The 19735-nt window shown below is 56.1% G+C and overlaps 1 protein-coding gene and 1 pseudogene across 3 annotated transcripts in view; one reads left to right on the top strand and one right to left on the bottom strand.

Moving 5' to 3' along the window:
- TTBK1 (tau tubulin kinase 1) overlaps nucleotides 1–17752 on the bottom strand; it is a 41565-nt gene extending 23813 nt beyond the window's left edge. The window contains exons 1-13 of one of the 2 annotated variants that reach the window (XM_082345845.1): nucleotides 17543–17752; nucleotides 14400–14561; nucleotides 9322–9469; nucleotides 9001–9074; nucleotides 8659–8799; nucleotides 7765–7869; nucleotides 7242–7307; nucleotides 6700–6792; nucleotides 6489–6614; nucleotides 5055–5209; nucleotides 3892–4123; nucleotides 3479–3657; nucleotides 8–569 (exon numbers count right to left, since the gene is read on the bottom strand). In XM_082345845.1, coding sequence (XP_082201971.1) covers nucleotides 8–569; nucleotides 3479–3657; nucleotides 3892–4123; nucleotides 5055–5209; nucleotides 6489–6614; nucleotides 6700–6792; nucleotides 7242–7307; nucleotides 7765–7869; nucleotides 8659–8799; nucleotides 9001–9074; nucleotides 9322–9469; nucleotides 14400–14507 — 1989 coding nt within the window. In that variant the 5' untranslated portion in view covers nucleotides 14508–14561; nucleotides 17543–17752. Of the gene's footprint in view, nucleotides 1–7; nucleotides 570–3478; nucleotides 3658–3891; nucleotides 4124–5054; nucleotides 5210–6488; nucleotides 6615–6699; nucleotides 6793–7241; nucleotides 7308–7764; nucleotides 7870–8658; nucleotides 8800–9000; nucleotides 9075–9321; nucleotides 9470–14399; nucleotides 17274–17542 lie in introns of those variants that run through there. The other variant, XM_082345844.1, reaches the window with a different exon arrangement.
- Nucleotides 9523–14383, top strand: LOC309607419 (small ribosomal subunit protein uS8 pseudogene; annotated as a pseudogene). Its single transcript has one exon. The product of its transcript is annotated as a small ribosomal subunit protein uS8 pseudogene (transcript).
- Nucleotides 17753–19735: the final 1983 nt, after the last annotated feature.

Raw genomic sequence — 19735 nt, 5'->3', positions numbered from 1 at the left:
ACCTTACCTGCCTCTGAGGGCCCGTGGGATCCGACTCTCTCCGTCGAGGGCGGGGTCCGGAGTGCAGGGGCGAGTGGGAAGGGCTGCCGGGCGTGGGGGGCTGTGATGTCTCTGACCGGCCATCGGCCTGGTTCAGCTGGGGTGGCAGGGGCTGAGCCGGCGTGAGCCGCAGGTCCTCCTCGGCCAGCGTGTGCATGCCGCGTGCCCGGGGCCGGACGGCGGGCTCCGGCCCTGGCCGCCGACGCTCCTCGCCCTCCTCGGGCAGCGGCCGCAGCTCCTCGGGCTCCTCGTCCGTGGTGCCCGACGTACTAGGCTCAGCCCCCGGGGGGAAGTCCTTCAGCTCTGTCTCCTTGTCAATGATGACCCACTCCTTGCTGTCGAAGTCCTCCTCCTCGGCCAGTGGCACCGAGCGGAAGGCATTGCTCAGGGCCTCCTGTTCCACGGAGGCTGACACGTCCATGCGGCCGCTAGCCTGCCGGTCGGCGTGGCCTGTGTCCACTGACAGCATCTGGGCCGGCTGCGAGGAACAGGCCTGGCGCGAGGGTGAGCCGGGCAGATCCATCCGTGACCTGCAAAGCCACCCAACGTGGGGCTCAGTGCCCGGCCTCTCTGGACCCCCAAGGACCCCAAGGAGGTGGCAAGGTGGAGCCTGATGCCTGAGACCCCCTGACCACTGCACTTCTCCCACCCTGGGCCAGGCTCAGCCACGTCCTGGGTTGCCACCCTCCAACCTCAGTCCCTGCAAAGATCTCATTCATTCATTTAGTCATTCATTCAACACACATTTTTGAATGCCTACTGTGTTCCAGGAATCTAAACAGGCAAAAAGTAAAATCTGGTTCTTGTGCCCAAGGAACACTGTCCTCCAAACCACCCCCAGGAAACTGGATCTTCTGATCTTCCTAAAGGCAATTTGATGCTTGCCCAGCCAAGGCTCCCACCCCACGCGGCCTCTCTCCCGCTGCACCCAGGGCAAACACACCCACCTGGCCCTCGAGTTTGCTGATGGTTTTCTAGCCTCTTTTACCACCACCCTTCAAGCCTACCTGGCTGGTTTCACCACCTCCAACAAACTCCAGTGACTCCCAGCCCAGGACAATGTCCACATGCCTTAGTTTGGCATTCAAGGCCCCTGACAGCCAGCCAAAGGCCCCATTTCCCCCTTCCCCTAGCCAGACCCATCTCAAATTCACTTGCTTTTCCCCAAATTGCTCACACCTCTGTGCCTTTACGAATGCCACTCCCCACACACAGCCTGTCCTCCCACCCTTTGCTGTCCACCCCAGCTCGATGTCACCTCCTGCAGGGAGCTGTTCCCTCCTGCATTGATGGGGGTTAGTTTGCCTTCCCAGCGCTGCCTGTGTCCCTTCTCGTCACAGAGAGGAGCACGTGTATGTTTACGAATCTCCCGCCCCAGTAGACTGCGAGTTCTGCCAGGCAGGGGCTGGGTCCCTTCTGACTTTTGCTTCTGGGACCCTGATCCTACCTGGGGACATCTCTTTCATCGTTATCTTAACCTGTGCTGTGAATCTCACGTTACTTGCAGAGGTTCTCAACTGGGGAGTACCAGCCCCAAGGTGAGGGTATTCCTGGTTGTAGGATGCTATACAAGGAAGAATTGTCCTCTCCCAGATGCCAGGGTGCCCCCCTGAGAACCACGGAGGCCTCACTCACACTCAGGCTGTGGACAGGGGGTGGACTGCCATCCTCCCCCCCGCATCGAGCCTGTGAGGGGAGGGGTACAAGATCAAAGCCTCATGTGGGGCTTTCTCAACATCCTCCTACCCCAGCCTATGTGGGACCTGCCAACTCCAATCTGCACAACATTTTTATCAATTTGTTCATAAGGCTTAAAATAAAAACCCCGGAGGGAGGTCACCCAGGTCTTACATTCATACTCCCATGTAAGTGGCTAATGTCACTTCCTTTCCCAAGAGCATGGTTTGTTTAAATGGATGTGAAGGAGAGAGGAAGCCAGAGGAAGAGAGGGGCCGAAGATTGTTGGGGGAGTGGGAATTGAAGAAAGCAGGGAGGTGGGACCCCCTGATCCCACCAGCTTCATATGTTCTCCTGCTCCCAAGTGCCCCAGAGCACCCCAAACCCTTTTGCCCTGCCTGAGATCCTGAACCTTCCAGAAAATCTCTCCTCGGCCCTCTCCTCTCCCCAGCATCCCTGAAACAAGGGTTCAGTCTGAGCCAAACCAATGTGCTCTTCAGAACTGTCTTTGCTCAGGGCATTTCCCACCTCCCTTCTCACTCGTATCCCTTCCAAACTGCCCCTCCTCATTCCTCCCTGTTTCCTGGACCCTCTGGGCGACCATGGATGAAAATGTGGTCTTCTGTCCCGGGTAGTTCAACCTGTGAGAGTGTGAGCGTGGTGAGGGTGTGTGTGTATGAGTGTGTGAGTGTGATGGGCATGTGAAAGTGAGTGTGTGTGAGTGTGTGGACATGAGCGTGAGAGTGTGCGTGTGAGTGTAGTGTGTGTGTGTATGAGTGTGTGAGTGTGGATGTGAGTGTGAGTATGAGTGTGGGAGTGGGAGTGTGTGTGGATATGAGTGTGTGTGTGAGGGCTGTCGGCTCCCTCGGGACAGGGCCTGCATCTCTTTGTCCTGGGGTCACCACAGGGATTGGCACAGGGCTGCCCTGACTTGGGCGTCTCCACACCCCAGAGGGGCACTGTGCCCATCCCAGAGGTGGCGTGCAGTTTGGGGCAGAGTCCAGAGAGGGGTTCCCGGCTGAGGTGGGGCATGAGGAGTCAGGGACCTCCTACCCCAGGGCTGGGCCACAGGAAGAGAACTCTTTCCTGGTGCAGAGAAGGCCCCAGCCTTGCTGTGAGGTAAAGCCCCACCCAGAGCCAAGGGAGGTGGGGTCATGTCTCCCACCCGAGGTTGTCCCACCCATCAGATCTAAGGTGAGGATGGGGCCCTGGTCCCTAGCGGCCATCAGCCACCCAAGGTCAACCAGCCACCCTCTCATCCCCCATCCTAAAGGCTCACTTTGACTCTCAATTCTCCAACACTCCCACTCACCAACCAGGTCCCTCCCTGACGTTCAGATCCCTGAGGCCTGACCCCCAAAACTTGGTCTGTCTTCTCCTCAGGCACTCCCCGAATCCTCCTCCAGGCCCCTCCCCCAGAGCTGAAGGGAGCCTCACCAGCTGCTCTGTGGCATCTGTAATTAGTCCCCAGGGAAAGAGGTTCTGGAAGCACGCCCACCTACCATCTCAGCTCTCGCCTCCTCCTACACCTTCCTCCAGCCCCACGCCCCTCCGTGGTCTGAGCTGGGCCCTCTGCATCCCCCACCCCCTCTCCAGGCTGGTCACTGACTCAACTGAGTCTGACCCCAGGCCCAAGTAGAACCCTCTTAATGCTTCCAGGGTCCCCCCACCTCTGCCTGGAATCTGAACTTTCCTCCAGACCAGCCGTGTGAAGGTGGAGGGGACCAGGGGCCCCTGACCATCCCCCTGGCCCCAGACCCACCTCCTCTCATGCAGTTCCACCCGCCCATCCACCGTGGACAGCCTCTCCGACTCAGGGCTGTTGACCCTCCGGTAGTGCAGAGAACGGACTGGGGTTGTCGGTGAGTCTGGGGGGGCGCGCACCGGGGAGCTGGGGACCCCCGCAACTCGGCTCTGCTCCTCCTCCACCACACAGGGGGTCTGCAGGACAGGGGAGCTCCATGAGTGGGGCTGACAGGGCAGCTGTGGGCAGGTGATCTTCTGGGGTGAAGGAGAGAGAGGGAGGTCCGAGCACTGGGATGTCGGTGATCCTGGGATGGGGCCGGGCCAGGCAGGCAGGGTGAGCAGGCAGGCGGCTGGGGAGAGGGGCCCACAGGTGGGGAGCAAGGTGGGAGGGGGAAGGCCACCCGCGTGCCCCTCCGCAGCTGCAGTTACTTTGCCAATGTTGATCCGGAGTTTGTTCCGGTTGACATCTGTCTCCTCCCAGACTTCAGCCTCAGGACCCCCAGGGTGAGGGACGAGGTGGGGGCTGGAGCCCGGCCCCTCGGGGGGCCGCCCCGGCAGGATTGGAGGTGCGTTCTCCTGGTCACTCAGGTGCTCGCCCTGCAGCACATCCTCGGTGTTTTCCCGGAGCAGGTCGCCGGGCACCGGCGTCACGTTGACCACCCTGTGGAGGCCAGGAGGGGGCCGTGGGCAAGGCTGGCAGGGGTGCCCTCTCCTCTAGCGCAGGCCCTGGAGACCACCCGCCACCCATGAGAGTGGGCACAGGCAGGGTCCGGCAGGGTCGGGGCGTCCGTAGGCCCATCTCCATCCCTGGCTCGCAAACCCTCTGGGACCGGACCACCCTCAGGTGGCTCAGGTGGTCAGAGGGCTGAAGGGCAAGTATGGCACCACCTGGCTCTGTTTATGTAGGAGATCTCGATGCTCTCCGGCCCTGCCAGCTCCCCACTACATTTCGCTGGCTGGCTTCCTTGAGACTAGGAAATGGGTCTAAATAAAGAATCACTTTGGAGTTCCTGGACCAATGTCTTTACAGACCCGGCACCTCATGTGCTGGCAAGTCCTGTGGAGTCTCCGCAGTGTGTCCCCTGGCTCACCCCTGGGGCTGGGTGGGGAGCCCTTCTCACTCTGGCCCCTCCCTGGGCCACTCTATCTTTGTGCTTTTCAGTTAGATCTGAAATCGTTGACCCATCGATTACAAACATCCCAGACTCAGCTGAGAGCACTTGGAGGGCAGGGGCTGCACATCTCTTCTCGAGCCCCCACAGGGCCTGGTGCCAGGGCTCAAGACCTGTTCGCTGAATGGATGCGTGTGACCACCAAGAAACAGACAGACTGTGGCGCTGGGGGAATCTCACTCAGGGTTCTCTGCTCCCCAGTAAGGTCAAGAACTCCAAATAAGGGTGCCCCCTCCATCCCCAGATTGAAGGTAGAGATGTGGCAGAACTTCCTGGGATTCAAGAACCCCGCTTTTGAGCACCAAGAACAGGAGAGACAGCCAGGTGTGTCCAGGTAGGAAGAGGAGGAGAGGGTGGCTTCTCAGGTGACACCTCGGGGCAGGGGTCGTCTGCCCCCCCGTCACCCCTCCCAAGACTCACCCAAACATGGCTGCCGTCTGTCGGGTGTTCTGCTGGGGCGGGGTGGAGGTGCTCGTGGACAGGAGGGCGTCATTGCCCGCCTTCTCCCAGTCAAAGGCCTCGTTCTCGGCGATGCCCCGCTCCTTCATGCTGTTCTCAAACACTGACATGATCAACTGCAGGGATGGGGTTGGTGGGAGGACAGAGAGGTGACCCAGGGGCTAGCCAGGAGGAGGGGGCAGTTGCTGGGATTGCAGGGGGAAGAGAGGGGCCTTCCAGGACAGGAATGGGCCACGAGGGGGGTATTGAAAGAAGGGCACATTGATTTTAAATGAAAACATGCACAAAGTATGCAAATCAGCATGCAAATTATCGTCTTGACTTAAGCTCCACTGGCTGGACACAAGCCCTTGGAGATCTGTCCCCTGATTACCATCCCCAGCCTCCTCTGCCATCTCCACCAACTCAGCAGAAGCAGCAGCAGTAGTTTCCCAAACCCACCACCTGGGGTCATGCCTCTGCACAGGCTGCTTCCTCTGCCCGCAGTGCCTTTCCCACTGTCCTCTCCACTCTGGAGCCTTCCCTGAACCCCCCACCCACACGATTTGGCACAGAGCAGCGGTTTGAATTGTTCACAGGCCTATCTGCCACCTCTACACTTCTAGCAGCCAGCCCAGGGCCCAGCACAGGGTGTGCTCGAAGCTGTGTGGTCTGGGGGAACCCATGACGCTGAGTTAGGCCTGGGGGGCTTGGCCTCCCACTGCCCAAGTAAGGGATCTCTGCCAACAACCGGGTCCCTGGGTTCAGGAGGTGGCGGCCCCACAGACCTTTCCACTTCTGACTTAGCTCTCTCCAGAGGGTTCTCTCTGCTAGCATGACCCCCTTCACTGCGAGCCCACTGTGTGCCTGACACTATCTGTGCTCCCACATAGTGGATCCTGGGCAGAACATTCTCTGATCAGTGGGTCCCATAGGGGTGTAGCGATGGCGCCTTGGAAAGAGCACTGGACTTGGAGTCAGATGTGCCTGAGCCCTGCCCTGCTCCTAACCAGGCTGTCAGGCCTCAGTTTCCTCATCTATGAAATGGGGATAATCATCCCACTTGGCCTCCTGCAGCGTTTCAGTGTAAAGTCCTTGAAAGCACTTGGCTTCATTAATTGTTAAGTGCTGGAATAATAACATAAAGAACACGCAATATTACCAAAGGCTTGTTTTAAAGCTTAAATGAGTTAATGCAGGAAAAGTACTGAGAACAGGGTGAGCTCTTGATAAATCTTAGCTGTGACTACTGTTTACAAGAGCACAGAACAGTTTCTTCCGTGCGGTTGGAAGACCGGGGAAGGTGCTCAGGGCCAAGCCGGCAGGGGCGCAGGGCCTCAGCAGGATGGGTGGCGCTGGAGACAGTCACCCATAGAGAGACGTCGGGGGTGCAGGAGCAGGCAGGCAGGCTCCCACCTGGTAATCGGGCTTGGTGAAATAGTCAAGGCTGGCGATGTGGTCCAGGAAAAGGTGGAACTCGGAGGGCATGTGCTTCAGCAGCATCCGGTGCTCGTACTTCTCCTTGATCATCCCTACCTGCTCCTGGAGACAAGAGGGCACTGGGAGATGGAGCCCCAGCTGCCCTACACCCCCTCCCTGCCCTCAGACCCAGCTGTACTGCCCTCACCTTGTCCTTGATCTTCCTCCAAGGTAGCTGACCCACTGCAAACTCCACAAGCATGTAGAAGAGGGACCACAGATCATCGTGGCGGCCCATCTCCTGGGGATGGGAGCAGGGAGGGGGTCACCCATGGCTCCCAGGTCCTTCCCCGGGAGTGGAAGCTGACCCTTCACTGAGGGACACCAGTCAGGGTGCCTATGGGCAGAGCTGGGGTCTCCCTGAAGCCACAGCTCCATTCCTGACCCGCCAACACACAGAATCCCACAGTCAAAAGTTCTGTGCGTGCTTTCTCATCCACAGAGATTTGTGGTGGGGACAGAGAGGAGGGGATCCCCAAAACAAGGAAGAAGGTGACGTCAAGGGGAGACGCCCTCTGAGCCCTCTTCCAGTCAGGGTCTCTGGACGGGCATCTTCCAGCCCCTGCCCTGCACTCCTCTCCCCACCTCCCATCACAGCTGCCTGCCCTGCCCTCTTCCTCAGCAGCATACTCTGCCCCTGACCTCTGCCCTTACTGTCCCCACATCCCTCAGTCCCGCCCTGCCACTCACCCGGTTCTTGTGAGCGTTGACCGAGGCATAACGAACAGTCCCACGAAACCCGGCCACATTCCGAGGCTGCAGAGGGGAGAACACCACCAGGAACGTCACCCACTGCCCCTGACCTCGGCCACATCTCAACCCTGCTTACCAAGCCTAATTCTGCCTACTTTAGCCCTGACTGCCTCCTCCCCCATCACCGCCCCACCCACCCCCCCACCCCCCCAACCCCCCCCCCGCCCCGCACTGCCGAGTCGGCCTGGCCAGGAGCAACCTGACACACCAGGCCCAGTCCTAAACCCTTCTCGACCCTGCTCACTGTCGCTGCGTCTGCCCTTGACCAGGCAGACCACAGGGCGTGGCATCCACCCAGGCCAAGGGGGAGAGGGGGACAGGCCGAGTGTGGACCCAGCACTGGATGACACTGAACACAAGGCCAGGCCTGTCTAGGCAGCTGCAGGGAAAACTGGTGAAGGGTCCCCAGATCAGGGGGTGGGGCGAGGATGCCAGGATTCCCGTGAGCGGCGGTACTCACGGGCCGAACGTCCCCCGTGGTGTTGGTGTACTGCCGGGCCAGCCCAAAATCCAACATGTAGCACTTTCTGTAGGTGGAGGGCAGCCTGCCCATGGCAAAGTTTGACTGGGGGAAGACAGTAGCTGTGAGTCTTGGGGCTCCAGGCCCACCTCAGGGGACACCAAGAAACAGCTCTGGTGAGGGGCCTTCCACCCCACATACACTCACATGAGAGTAAAACATCAACATGTACAGCAGGTCACGGACCTTATCTGAGGGGCAGGTGTGATTATGCTCATTTTAGAGAGGAGGAAACTGAGGGCAAACTGCAGGCTTCTCCAAGATCACACAGCAAGAGGTGACCCAGCCGAGGTCCGCCTGGCTCCGAATCCTCGGAACTCCCAGCGAGGCTGTGTGGCTTAGTGTAACTGTCCTGCCCTGAGGCATCAGGAGACCAGCACTGTTCTTGCTGTGTGACCTTGGGCCATTCAACCAACCCTTCTGGGTCTCAGTTTTCACCACTTTAAATTGGGTCCAAGCACCAAGATCCAAGATGTTACAAAATCAGCTACTTGGAATCTCTTACCAAGCCCCAGCCCCTCGTCCCCCTTCCTTCCATCCTTCCATCCTTCCCCAACCCCTTCACCTTTCCAGGTTCAAGGACTATTCAGGTCAGGGGTGAGAAAAAGGAAGAGAAGAGAAAAGAGGGGAGGACACGGGCACGCCCAAGGGGCAGGCAGGGGTGCTCCTGAGAGGCAGGGGAGAGGAAGAGATGGAGCTTGGGATGGAGAACAGGAGGAGGGGACAGGTAGTAGAGGCTGTCCCCACCCAACCACTGTTCTGGAGAAGAAACCAGGGGACCCAGGGGAGGAGAGGAGGTGGGGTGTGTGCTTCAGAGGAGGGGGCAGCCCTCACCGGCTTGATGTCGCGGTGCAGGAAGCCCACGGAGTGGATGGCCTCGATGGACTCCAGGATCTGCTTGCCCAGCCGCAAAGTGGTGCTCAGCGTGAAGGTGCCTCGAGGCTGGCTGCGTCGCAGGTCAGCCAGGTTCCGGCCCTGGGGTGGGGGAGGGGGTGGGGACAGGCCCAGCTCAGCTGCCATTCCGACCACCACCGCCATGACACTCTTCCCAGCCTCGTCCCAAAGGCTTGCGCCCACTCCCCGTTCCTCCCAGGGCCACAGTCTCCATCCCATCCCAGGAGTCACCACCAGAGCTCCTGGGGGAGAGTGAAGGGAGGATGGGCCACGGGGACTCACCTGGAGCTGCATCACTACATAGTTAAACTTCTCGTTCCGGCCACAGCCAATGAACCTGCACACGTGGTCTTTCCCTGAGGGATACAGACAGGGGTCTCCCAACTCCTACTCCTTCTTCCTCACTCCCAGCCCTAAGGTGGGCTTCCCGTGCACTCTTGATTCCTGGTTCCCCCAGCCCTGGCCCCATGGCCACTCCTCCCACCTCCCCCTGCCCTTAGGCCCATCATCACTCTTGGACTCTGTTCCCATATCCCCTCGCCCATCACCTCTCAGCCCCTGGCTCCATCACCTCTTCCCTCCCATCTTGCCCTGGACCCGCACCTTGCAGCTTTTTGAGCACAGCCACCTCCATCTTGAGGACCTGCTTGGGCTGCTGGGCCGACTCCACCTTCAGGGCCACATTCTCCCTGGTCAGCAGGTCCATGGCCTCGTAGATCTCACCAAAGCCCCCGCCCCCGATCTTTTTGAGCTACAGAGACGGGTGAAAGGGAAATAGGGGACCCAGGGATCAGGCTGAACAGCTCCTCACCCCACCCATTACTGGGTCACCTCCTTCACTGATGGGGGCAGGGGCTGTCCTTGAAGAGGAGGACCCCATGGCTCCCTTCTTCACCCCACCCACCCATGCTCCCACCGCCTCTCCTAGTGCTGGAGACAGAGAGCTCAGTCCATGGGTGTACAACTATTCACAGACACAGACACAGACACACACACATGCATAGGGCTACACGTCAGAGTGGGCAGTGGGAAAGTTATGAGACCTGGGACTCCACAGAGACAAGGAGACAAGCCGATGCAGGATTCTGAAGAGATAATGGGCCGCCGTGAGCCTTTTAAGGACAATAAATATCACGCTCCCCCCATCCCCCACCTAGACTGAGCAGCCTCCATCCAGAAGCAAAACTAATTTCCAGAACCTTGCAGCTTCAGGTGGGTCCCTCCCCCAGGGAGGCCAGTCCTTCCTGGGGTTGGCAGTCTCCTGAAAGATGACACGAGGGGCAGAGAGCATTTAGAGAGGAGTGTTTGGGGGAGGGGACTCAGCAAAGGGTGTTCTCTGCCCAGGCCCCCTGCTGAAGCTCACATCACTCCCGAGGCCCCAGGTCAGATGCCCAAAACCAGGGTGAGCCTCCTGTCCAGGGGAACATGGTGGGGATGGAGGTTTGAAGAGGATCTGTGTGTTCCCAGGGAGCATTGCAGTGGAGCTCTGATGCTCTGGGCCCCCCCTCCCCTAGCATCTCTGGGCAGTCAGTGAGAAAAGGCAGAGGGGAGAACTGTGACAGAGGAAGAATTGGCCAGGGGAGATGAGCAAAGCTGAGTTATGGGGCGGGATTAAGTCAGGGGCCCAGGGGTCTTGGAGAGTGAGGGTGCTGCTGGCAATGATGGGGGGACAGGGGAGAAGATGCTGAGTTCTAGGTTGGGACTCATTTGGTTTAAGAAAGATGTACACCTCTTTCAGCCATCTTTCCATGTCGCCATAATGGTGCGCACAAAGGTCCTGGCTGATGCTCTCAAGAGCATCAACAAAAGTGAGGCAAATGCCAGGTTCTTATTAGGCTGTGCTCCAAAGTCACCATCCAGTTTCTAACTGGGATGCTGAAGCATGGTTACATTGGCGAGTTTGAAATCACTGATGCTCACAGAGCTGGGAAAATTATTGTGAACCTCACAGGCAGGCTAAACAAGTGTAGAGTGATCAGCCTCAGATTTGATGTGCAGCTCAAAGATCTAGAAAAATGGCAGAATAATCTGCTTCCATCCCGTCAGTGTGGTTTCACTGTACTGATAACCTCAGCTGGCATCATGAACCGTGAGGAAGCAAGATGAAAAAACACAGGAGGGAAAATCCTGGGATTCTTTTTCTAGGGATGTAACACATCTGTGCAAAGAAAATGCCTCAATAGAAAAAAAAAAAAAAAAAAGCTATACAGTTCAATTCTCACCTCCCCAGGGAGCCTCCCACCCATGGGTGGCCTGCCCTCTTCCAGAGTCCTCACTTGTGTCCTGTTGGCTTGTAACGTGCCAGCCGCAGCTGGGCTTGCTCATGATTGGATGGAGGCTGCTCTGAGCATCTGTAAACTCCTGACTCTAAGCCTCTTGCATCTCTGAGCCCTCCCCTTGGCATTTATTCAGCAAGCGGATGCCCAATAAATGTTTAATGGTGGTTGAAACATGGGAATGGTGAGAGAAAGGGGGCAGGGCAGAGCTGAGGACTGGGAGTTCCCAGCAGGTTACAGTTGTAAACACTCTAGAAAAAGAGAGAAGGATGAAGGGAAGATTTAGAAGACAAGTGGAAGGCTGGTTGGGTTCTTGTGCCCAGGAAAGAGGAGGGAGGAAGAACAGTGAGAAACCAGGGTTCCTCTCTACTTGAGATGAAAGTTAAGATCAGACTTCTAGAAGAATTTCAGAACAGGAGGAGACAGATGCAGACTCAAGGGAAGCAATGGCATGTCTTCCTCTGGGAATGTGAAACTCAGGGGAGATTCTAGTATCTTCTAGATTCCTTTACGGTTTTCTTTGTGGGAACATGGAGGAAACACCTCGTTTTCTGTGCTCCAGACTCACAGACATCATCTCAGCTCATCCCCAGAGGCTCCCAGCAACACAGGTAAGGAAGGTCACAGGAGTTGTCATTTTGCACAAAAGGAAAACTAAGGCACAGAGAGTAAGTACCTTGCCCCAGTTCACACTGCTAGTAAGTTGCAAAGCCGGGTTTCACTTAAACCCAGGCAATCTGATGCAGAACCCACAGTCTTAACTGAAATAATGTAGGAACCGTTGACTATACTGTGATTAACAGTGTGAGTGCTGAGATTCAAGGCCAGATCCACCAGGCTCCAAAATCCTTGCTGGAGATGGTAAGGAGGGCTCGGGGCACCCAAGACATTTCTGACACCTACTCTCCAATTTCCCAGGATGCCAAAGGGTATTTCTCTACCACCTCCACTTCCAAACAGAGTCTATTTCTCTTTCCTTAGTTCCTTCCTCACCCCCACCCACCCATTACAGAACCTCTGGGGGCAGGGGAGTACAGCAGGCACCCTAATAATACTTTTAGGAGGACATGAAAATGTTTCCATTTCTTTTACAATCAGAAGGGGAAAATGAACTTTTAGATGAAAAAATTTTTATTATATAGTATTAATTTATTCCTCATTATAGCAATGCAGTCATACAATTGCAATCTTTAGTACTTTATTATGTTGGAAGGGGATGGTAAGGGCAAAAGTGCCCACTAAAGTGTCACAAAACAGCTTTGCCCACAGCCCAGTGACAGGAATGTTCTCTCAACCTCCCTGCACCAGACCCTATTCCTCCCCTCCTAAATTTTTTCTGGACCCTCTCCCCTGCCGAAGGACCTCAAGAAACACGACACAAGAGGACTAGCATTCACTTAGGAAAAAGGAAACCAGGTTTCTTGGCCCAGCTCTGGGTGAACTGGGGTGAGTTTCCGCTTTTCCCTTTCTGTAAAATGAGAGTTGGACTAGAATATATGTTACAACTCTCCCTCGGCTCTCTGATCCTGATTCTCAGATGGGCTAATTCTTAAGAAGCAACATAGTTCAGTGACTGACTGTTGCCCCAGCAGTCAGACAAACCTGGTTCCACCGACTAGTCATGGGAACTTGGCAAGTTAGCTAATCTCTGTGCCTCAGTTTCCACAACTGTGAAACGGGGATAGTAACAGTATCTACTCCATAGGTTGTTGAGATAATGCATGTAAGGCAGTTTGCATAGCGCCCGGCCACAGTAAGTGCTCAAAATAAATGCTAAGTTTTTATTGTTATTATAGTTTGACATTCTGATTCTAAGGGGCACCCCTCAAGAAGAAAAAACTGCTATTATTTTTAAATACTCCACCAAGTGCCATGGACACTCATTTTCTCCTGGCACAGCCCATCTGGGCAATTTTCTTGGTTCCTGAGCTGTGCCTCACTCTCTGTCTGTTCCTCGTGGAGACTGGCTGAGGGGAGGCATCTGGCACCCCACCCTCTCTATTTCTCCAGGGTCCAGGGAGGGAGGGGAAAGCGAGATCACCTGGCAAAGACTGAGGGCTTGCCCCTTTCCCCTCCACCCCTGCCACTTCTCTCCCCACTCATCTCCCACCCCCTCCCTCAAAAAGCACAGGAAATTTCTAACCCAATTTCAGTATGTGAGTGAATACCCTCTTTTTCTCACCTCTTCAATGCAAAAGTCCTCCTGCCTCCAATCTGCCAGAAAGTACGCCCTGAGCAGGACCCGGAAGGGGTGAGGGTGGGGTCTTGGAGGAACATTCCTCACTTTGCCAGACCCTCATGCCTTTGATTACTGCCCTGGCTCCTCCTCTCCCAGTTTCTGTCCCCTTCCTCTGCCCCTCAGGAAGTGCCCCTCTGGGACATAGACAGCCCTTTCCCTCAGCTCTCTGGTTCCTCCAGCTCCCTCCCTCACCTCCTCCAGTCCCAGAGACATCTCTGACAACGTTGCCACCTTTGCCCCTCTCCCTGGCCACTAGGAGACCTGCCCACTGGGTAGTTGTTACCATGGAGACCTGCCCGCAGCCAGGCCCCACTCTCCTCTCAACCCCGCACCTCCGGTGAGCTGAGCACCCACCCTATGCAGACCCACAAGCTCACATAGTCACCCCAAATTCTGCCCCACATCATCCTGCCCCCATAAAAAGAGGACATCAGAGTGCCCTCAAGCATCGGAAAGAAAGGGGGGGCGGTGGGACAGGGATTGATTTACCATAGGTTCCGCTCAACATACACTACACTGCCTTTGCCTCGACCCTCACGTGTCGCCCTCCCATCCGAGAGGCAAAGCCCTGAAGAGGCTCGGACTACAACTCCCAGCAGACCGAGCAGCCCGAAGTCCTGGGCTGGAGGAGCAAGGCACGCTGGGAGATGGAGTCTCGGCATGTTGCACCTGCCGCAGGAAGCAGTGAAGGGAGGAGGGTGGATAGAGAAGATGGAGTGCGGATGCGGTGGGAGCCGCCTTCAGGGCCTCTTTCCCCGAACCCAAGCTTTTCTGTCCTCTGCGGAAGAGGAGGGGCTCACTCATTGCCCTTCTCCAAGGTCCAGCAGAGAAACGGCCCCCTCCCCCACCCCCGCCCTCCTCCCCTCAATGAGCTCTGCAGCTCCTGCTCCGACATCCAACCAGGAGTTGTTGCAGGCTGGGCCCGACCAACGTGATCTAGCGGGGAAAGGGGTGAGAGACGGCGGGGTTGGAGAGAGGGCACTGGGAGAAAGCGATTGTCCACAAGTGTAGGCAAAATAATGACCTGCAAGCCATATACAAATGAGCTTAGGGGCACCTCCCTCTTAGGGTAGGGGCGCCAAGGGCACCTGTTTTAACAGGTCTCTAGATCCTCTCCTCCCATCCTCCCCCACCCCTCCCTCTGCCCTGCTGGGTCACTCACTCACCACCTTCCAGCGATCCTTGACCACGTAGTTGGCCGGCAGGATGTCGGCCTGCTCCCCTCCCCCACTCATGTTGGTTTCGTCCTTAAGAGCGGCCGCTAGGCACTGCATCCGCCAGCCGGAGGGAGGGGTGTCCGCAGGGCCTGCCCTGAAGGGGCCATCTACCTGGGGGAGTGGGGAGGGACTGTGAGGGGGGCAGGTTAGGACCCGGGACCCACTTGCAGATATGGAGGAGGGGAGTTCCATTCTCCTGGCAGGCATCCTTCCCTGGCCCACTGGGTGGATGCCCTAGGGGTCAATGGGGGAAGCATTGTGTAAAAACCAAGGGGAGGTCAGAGGAGAAGACAGAAATGCCATTCACAGGAAGGGAGATACAAACTACAAACTGGAGATGTGAAAACCAGCAACGGGCACACACATGTGGTAGAAAAAGGAGAGGAAAATGATGTGTGAACAGGCTGTGGGGAAAGGGTTTCCCAAAGAGACATATGCTAACTAATGTGGGGAAGACTTGCTGACCAAGGGGCGCACCAGACTGGAATCAGTGCTTAGGAAGGGGAGACCTGAGCCAAGAAGGACCAGTCTGGGGATTCGATCTGTGGCCCCCACACCCGCACATTTCCCGTGCCACACCGTGCCCAAGGAACTGTGTATCTGAGGCTTATTGAAAGGGGAGACCTGCTGAACCAAAGGGTGACCCAGGGAAGACACACACCAGAGTGACAGAGACCTCCAATCAACCATGGGAGATGTGATTATCCGAAAATGAGGAGCTACCCAACAGCCCCTTGAGGATGGTGCTGAGTGAGGAGGCTGCAACCGTACTCAGAGCTGAGCCCAAACCACTGACACGGCCACGGCGGTGAGAAGCAAGGATGTGAGTGATGGGGTGAACATAAGGCGATGGATTCAAGACATGGATTTTAGAGGTATGGCAGCCCTGTGGCCACTCAGAGGGAGAGAGGCAGGCTGAACTGGAGGGAGGTGAGGACAGCAGGGAAGTGGAAGCGGCCTAAGAGAAGGCAGATGTGCCAGGGAGCAGTGGGTCTGGATGGCCAGTGGGTGAGAGAGCCTCTGCCCACACTTTTCTGTGTCTGCTAAGGAAGAAACATAGCTCTTGTCGCATTCGGATAGGTAGAAGTTGGATATCAGGGGGAGTGTCCCAAGTGTGAGGGCTGGGAAAGCCAGCCAGTGTTACCCAGGGAAATGTCAGTGTGCGCATGTGTGTGTCTGTGTGTACCCTCTGTATGAGTGTGTATATGTCTTTGTGTGTCTTTTTGTGTGTGTCTATGTGTCTGTGTCTTTGTGTCTGTACATCTGTGTCCACGTGTGCTTATGTGTGGTTTTGTGTCTGTTGGTGTGTGATGTGCCCGTATGTGGGCAGGGGCCAGAAGAGATGGCTCTTTGAGATCTCTGCCACCCCGGTACAGGAATGGATCTTTTCCTCTCTCCTTACCCCCTACACTTTTTATAAGTACACAGCTCTGGCCTCCCAGTGACCCTGGACAGTCACAGATGGAAGGAAGCTCCTCAGGCTGGGTATGGTGGGGGAGGTGGAGAGGAGGAAAGTGCCTAAGATACCAATGGATGGGGCGGGAACTCCATGAGCCTGTCTTTACTTGGGATGGACTCATTCCCCAGGGCTCCTGTGTCTGACCATCCTGGTACAGGGGCAGCGTGGGATGGCGAAGGCGTGGAAACAACCTTCCACAAGTCATGGTGTGCCATGAGGGATCTTCAGGGAGAGGGACACTGTCACTCTTTTTCTGCCAAATGACTCAGCTGACTGTTTCCTCCAATCCACACAACTTCAGAGTATCAGGACTGTGAGGATATTAAATAGGCCTCTGCCTTCCTTCTGCCAAGTGGCAAATGGGGCATCAGGAATTCAGAGGGCAGTGAGAGCAATGGCAGGATGAAGGGAGAGGGAGTGATGGGGGATTCTGGAATAAAGGTGGAGAGACAGGATGAGGACAAGATTGAAGAAGCAATTGAACCAGTAGGGAGGGAGCCTTAAGGAGTTAAACAGGGTGACCTCTGGTGGGCCTTCCAGTCCTGTGATGGTGGATTCTATAGATTGATGAGGAAGATGTGAGTCCTGCTCCCATTCTATAGATGGGCAAGCATAGAGGAACAGGTGAGGTGGGAAAAGGGGGAGTGGAGGCAAGAGGATAAATGAGGGTTCCCTGCCTCTCCCTGCCCACCATCCTTCCCACTCTCTGCCTCAGAGGACTGCACTCAGCCCAGGCTAGGGTTGGATGACACAGACACACGGAACCTGGCTGCCCCATGACCGCCCCCTCAGGACCCTTTAGTGTGTGGAGGGATGGGTGTGTGGAGAGAGAGGGCTTGTGGAGGAGGTTTTATATCTGTCAGCAAGTGTGTATGTATGAGAGTGTGGGACCGATGATGTGTGTGCGTGCGTGCAGGTGTGTGTGTTGGGGGTGTATATCTAGGTGGTTGCGAGCTCATCATGGCATGTGCATATAAGTGTTGGTGTGCACCTGTGCAAGGTGTAAGCCAGGTGTGTGTGGGAATCTGGGAGCCCAGGTAAGGAGAGGTGAGGAAGATCAGTGAGGGGTAATGGGAACAGGTGAAGAGAGGTGTGGAAGGGGGCACAGGGAATGCAAGGGACAAGGGTGACAGGATCAGAGGAAGGGGTTGCATAAGACAGAGACAGGTGAGGGATAATCATGACAGATGGAGAGGGGACAGGACCATGAGAAGGGCTTCTGGGCACAGTTGAAGGGATGAGGAAGTAGGCAAGGAGGCTGGTGGGAGGACAAGGGAGAGAGGTTATGGAGACAGCAGGGAACGACTGTCAGGGATGTCAGGAGAGTGAAGCCATAGGGATGGGGACAGAGATGAGAAGCGAGGAGCAAAACGCCTGGAGGACAGGCTGGAGAGGGTGGGTGTGCTGGGGGGCAGGGCGCCGATCCAGGCCTCGGTATGCGGCCCAGGCTGTGTAGGCCAGCGTCCCACCTCGGGCGGAGCTGGAGACGGCACAGGGAGGGGGAACTGGAGAAGGCTGCGCTGGGAGGTGAGCCAGGGCGGAGGCCCGATGGGTTCACAGAAGGAGACCCCTCCCCGACCCCCGCCCGGCCGGCCGGCCCCGCCCCGCCTCGCCTCGGCTCGCCTCGCCTCACCTGCTCTGAGCCCGCTGCGGCTGCGGCTGCGGCTGCGGCGGCGGAGGCAGCGGCTCCGGGCGGCGCATCCCCCGGGGCCGGGGCGGAGAGGGGGCGGGGGCGTGGGCGGCTCAGTGCGGTGCTGGGCGGCCCGCTCCCTCCGGCGGCGGTGGCGGCGGCCTCCCGACCGGGACCATCCCGGCCCGGCCCGGCCCGGATCCTTCTCGGGCGACGGCGACGGCGGCGGCAGCGGCAGAGCGGGGAGCTGCCCACAATGCACTGCGCCGCCAGCATCAGCACCAGCCCTGACATCACCTCCTCACCGCCCCGGCTCTTACATCACCGCCCTTGCTCTGACATCACAGTCTACTCTGCTCCTTTCTCCACTCCTGCGGCCCTAGGACTCTCTCTCGTATGGACCTGTTTCTGCTCATAGATTCTCTTCACTGGTCTCTGCCATTCGCTTGACCCCCATCCCCCTGCAGGGCCCTGTCACTCTTTACCTGTCCCCACAAACCTCACCTGTCTCCATCCTGCTTTATCTTCACCACTCCCAGCATGTCTCTATCACTCCTCACCTGTTCCCATCAGCCTCAACTGATTTTCCCACATAATCTTCCATACGTTCATATTACTTTCCTCTAAACTCATTTCCCCTCACCTGTTCCCATCAGCCTCAACTGATTTTCCCACATAATCTTCCATACGTTCATATTACTTTCCTCTAAACTCATTTCCCCTCACCTGTACCCATCCTCTCATAAGCCCCCCCCATTTCTTCTAACACCATCCCTCACCTGTAACTCTCACCTCGCCGTATATATATATATACTCCTTACCTCCTGTCTCAACCTGGCCCTTTCTTTCTTTGGTCCTTTCTCCCATCTGTTGACAAACTCTTGTTTCTCTTAGCAAATTAGATGCACACTCTTTACTGTGACATGAAACATTCTTCCCAATATGGGCCCAGAGAGGCTATTATTACCCTTCTGACAGATTGGATTACTCAACATTCCCTGAGCATACTTTTGCAGTTTGTCTCTCTCAGGTCCCTTCCTTCCATCCTTCTTGTCTTCAACAAATGCACACTGAGTAACTTCAACAACAACCACAACGACAACAACAATAATAATAGCAGTAACGATTTACTCCTGCCAGACACTGTTCTGACCTTTCATATATTAACTCATTTAACCCTCATAACAACCCTTTGAGGTAGCGTACTAGTGTTATACCCATTGTATAGATGAGGAAACTAAGATGCAGAGAGGTTGAATAATTTGCCTTAAGTTATGTACACAGCTAACAAGTGGCAGAGCTGGGATTCAAACCCTGGCCCCAGGGTGCATGCTTCTAACCTCTATGCTGACAAGAAGGATCATTGAATCTGCAAAAGTAGCCAGAAGAGACTTCTTGGAGGAGGTGCACTCGACTGTAATTTGAAGGATTAGTAGGAGTTTTTCAACAGATGAGTGGGGCCAGAGGGTGGGACAGACTTCCAGGCTGAGAAGACAGTGTGTGGTGAGCTGGGGGTGACTTTGTGCAAGATCATGAAAGACGGGCCTTGTGTGCTGTGCTAAGGAGATTAGCTTCTCTCCATTTAGTTTTTGGAAGCATAGTGGACAATGTGGTGAGCCATCCAGATCCTCCTTCAGAATCCAGGGACTCATTTCCCTGGCTGCCTGGGGTGCTGAAGACTGGCTCTCTCAGCTCACTCTCTGTCTGGAATTGCCCTTGACCAAGGGAGCTGCCATGCCCAAGATCATGTGCCCTTCCTGGGGCATCCCATAGCCAATCGATGATAGACCCGTGAGTACAAAGGCCTGGCACCATCACCCCAACTCAAGGCCGCTCTGAAGGAACATCCCATTTACGAACCCCCGATAGGGTGAGCCAAGGTTTCTGTTGAGGCTGCGTCAAAACTCAGCATCTACTCTGCCCAGTGCTGCTTCCTTCAGTCCTCCCCAGATGTTGATCCTCAGAGCACATCCCAATAAGCCTACTGCATGAGCATCTCTGTCGCAGAGTCAATGTACAGAGGACTCAGACTTTTAGACAGGAAGTCACTGAAGAACTTGAGCAGAGATAAGACACAGTCTGATCTGAGTATTAGGTTAGAATTCTAGGTTGACTTTTTTCTTTTTCAGTATTTTAGAAATGTTGCTGGACCATCTTCTAGCTTGCATTGCTTCTGATGAAAAATCTGCAGTTATC

This window comes from Balaenoptera borealis (genome assembly GCF_965194805.1).
Source record: "Balaenoptera borealis genome assembly, chromosome: 12".
NCBI classification, from domain to species: domain Eukaryota; kingdom Metazoa; phylum Chordata; class Mammalia; order Artiodactyla; family Balaenopteridae; genus Balaenoptera; species Balaenoptera borealis.
Note: the sequence above shows the minus strand (reverse complement) of the source record. Positions and strands in the feature narration are given on the sequence as shown.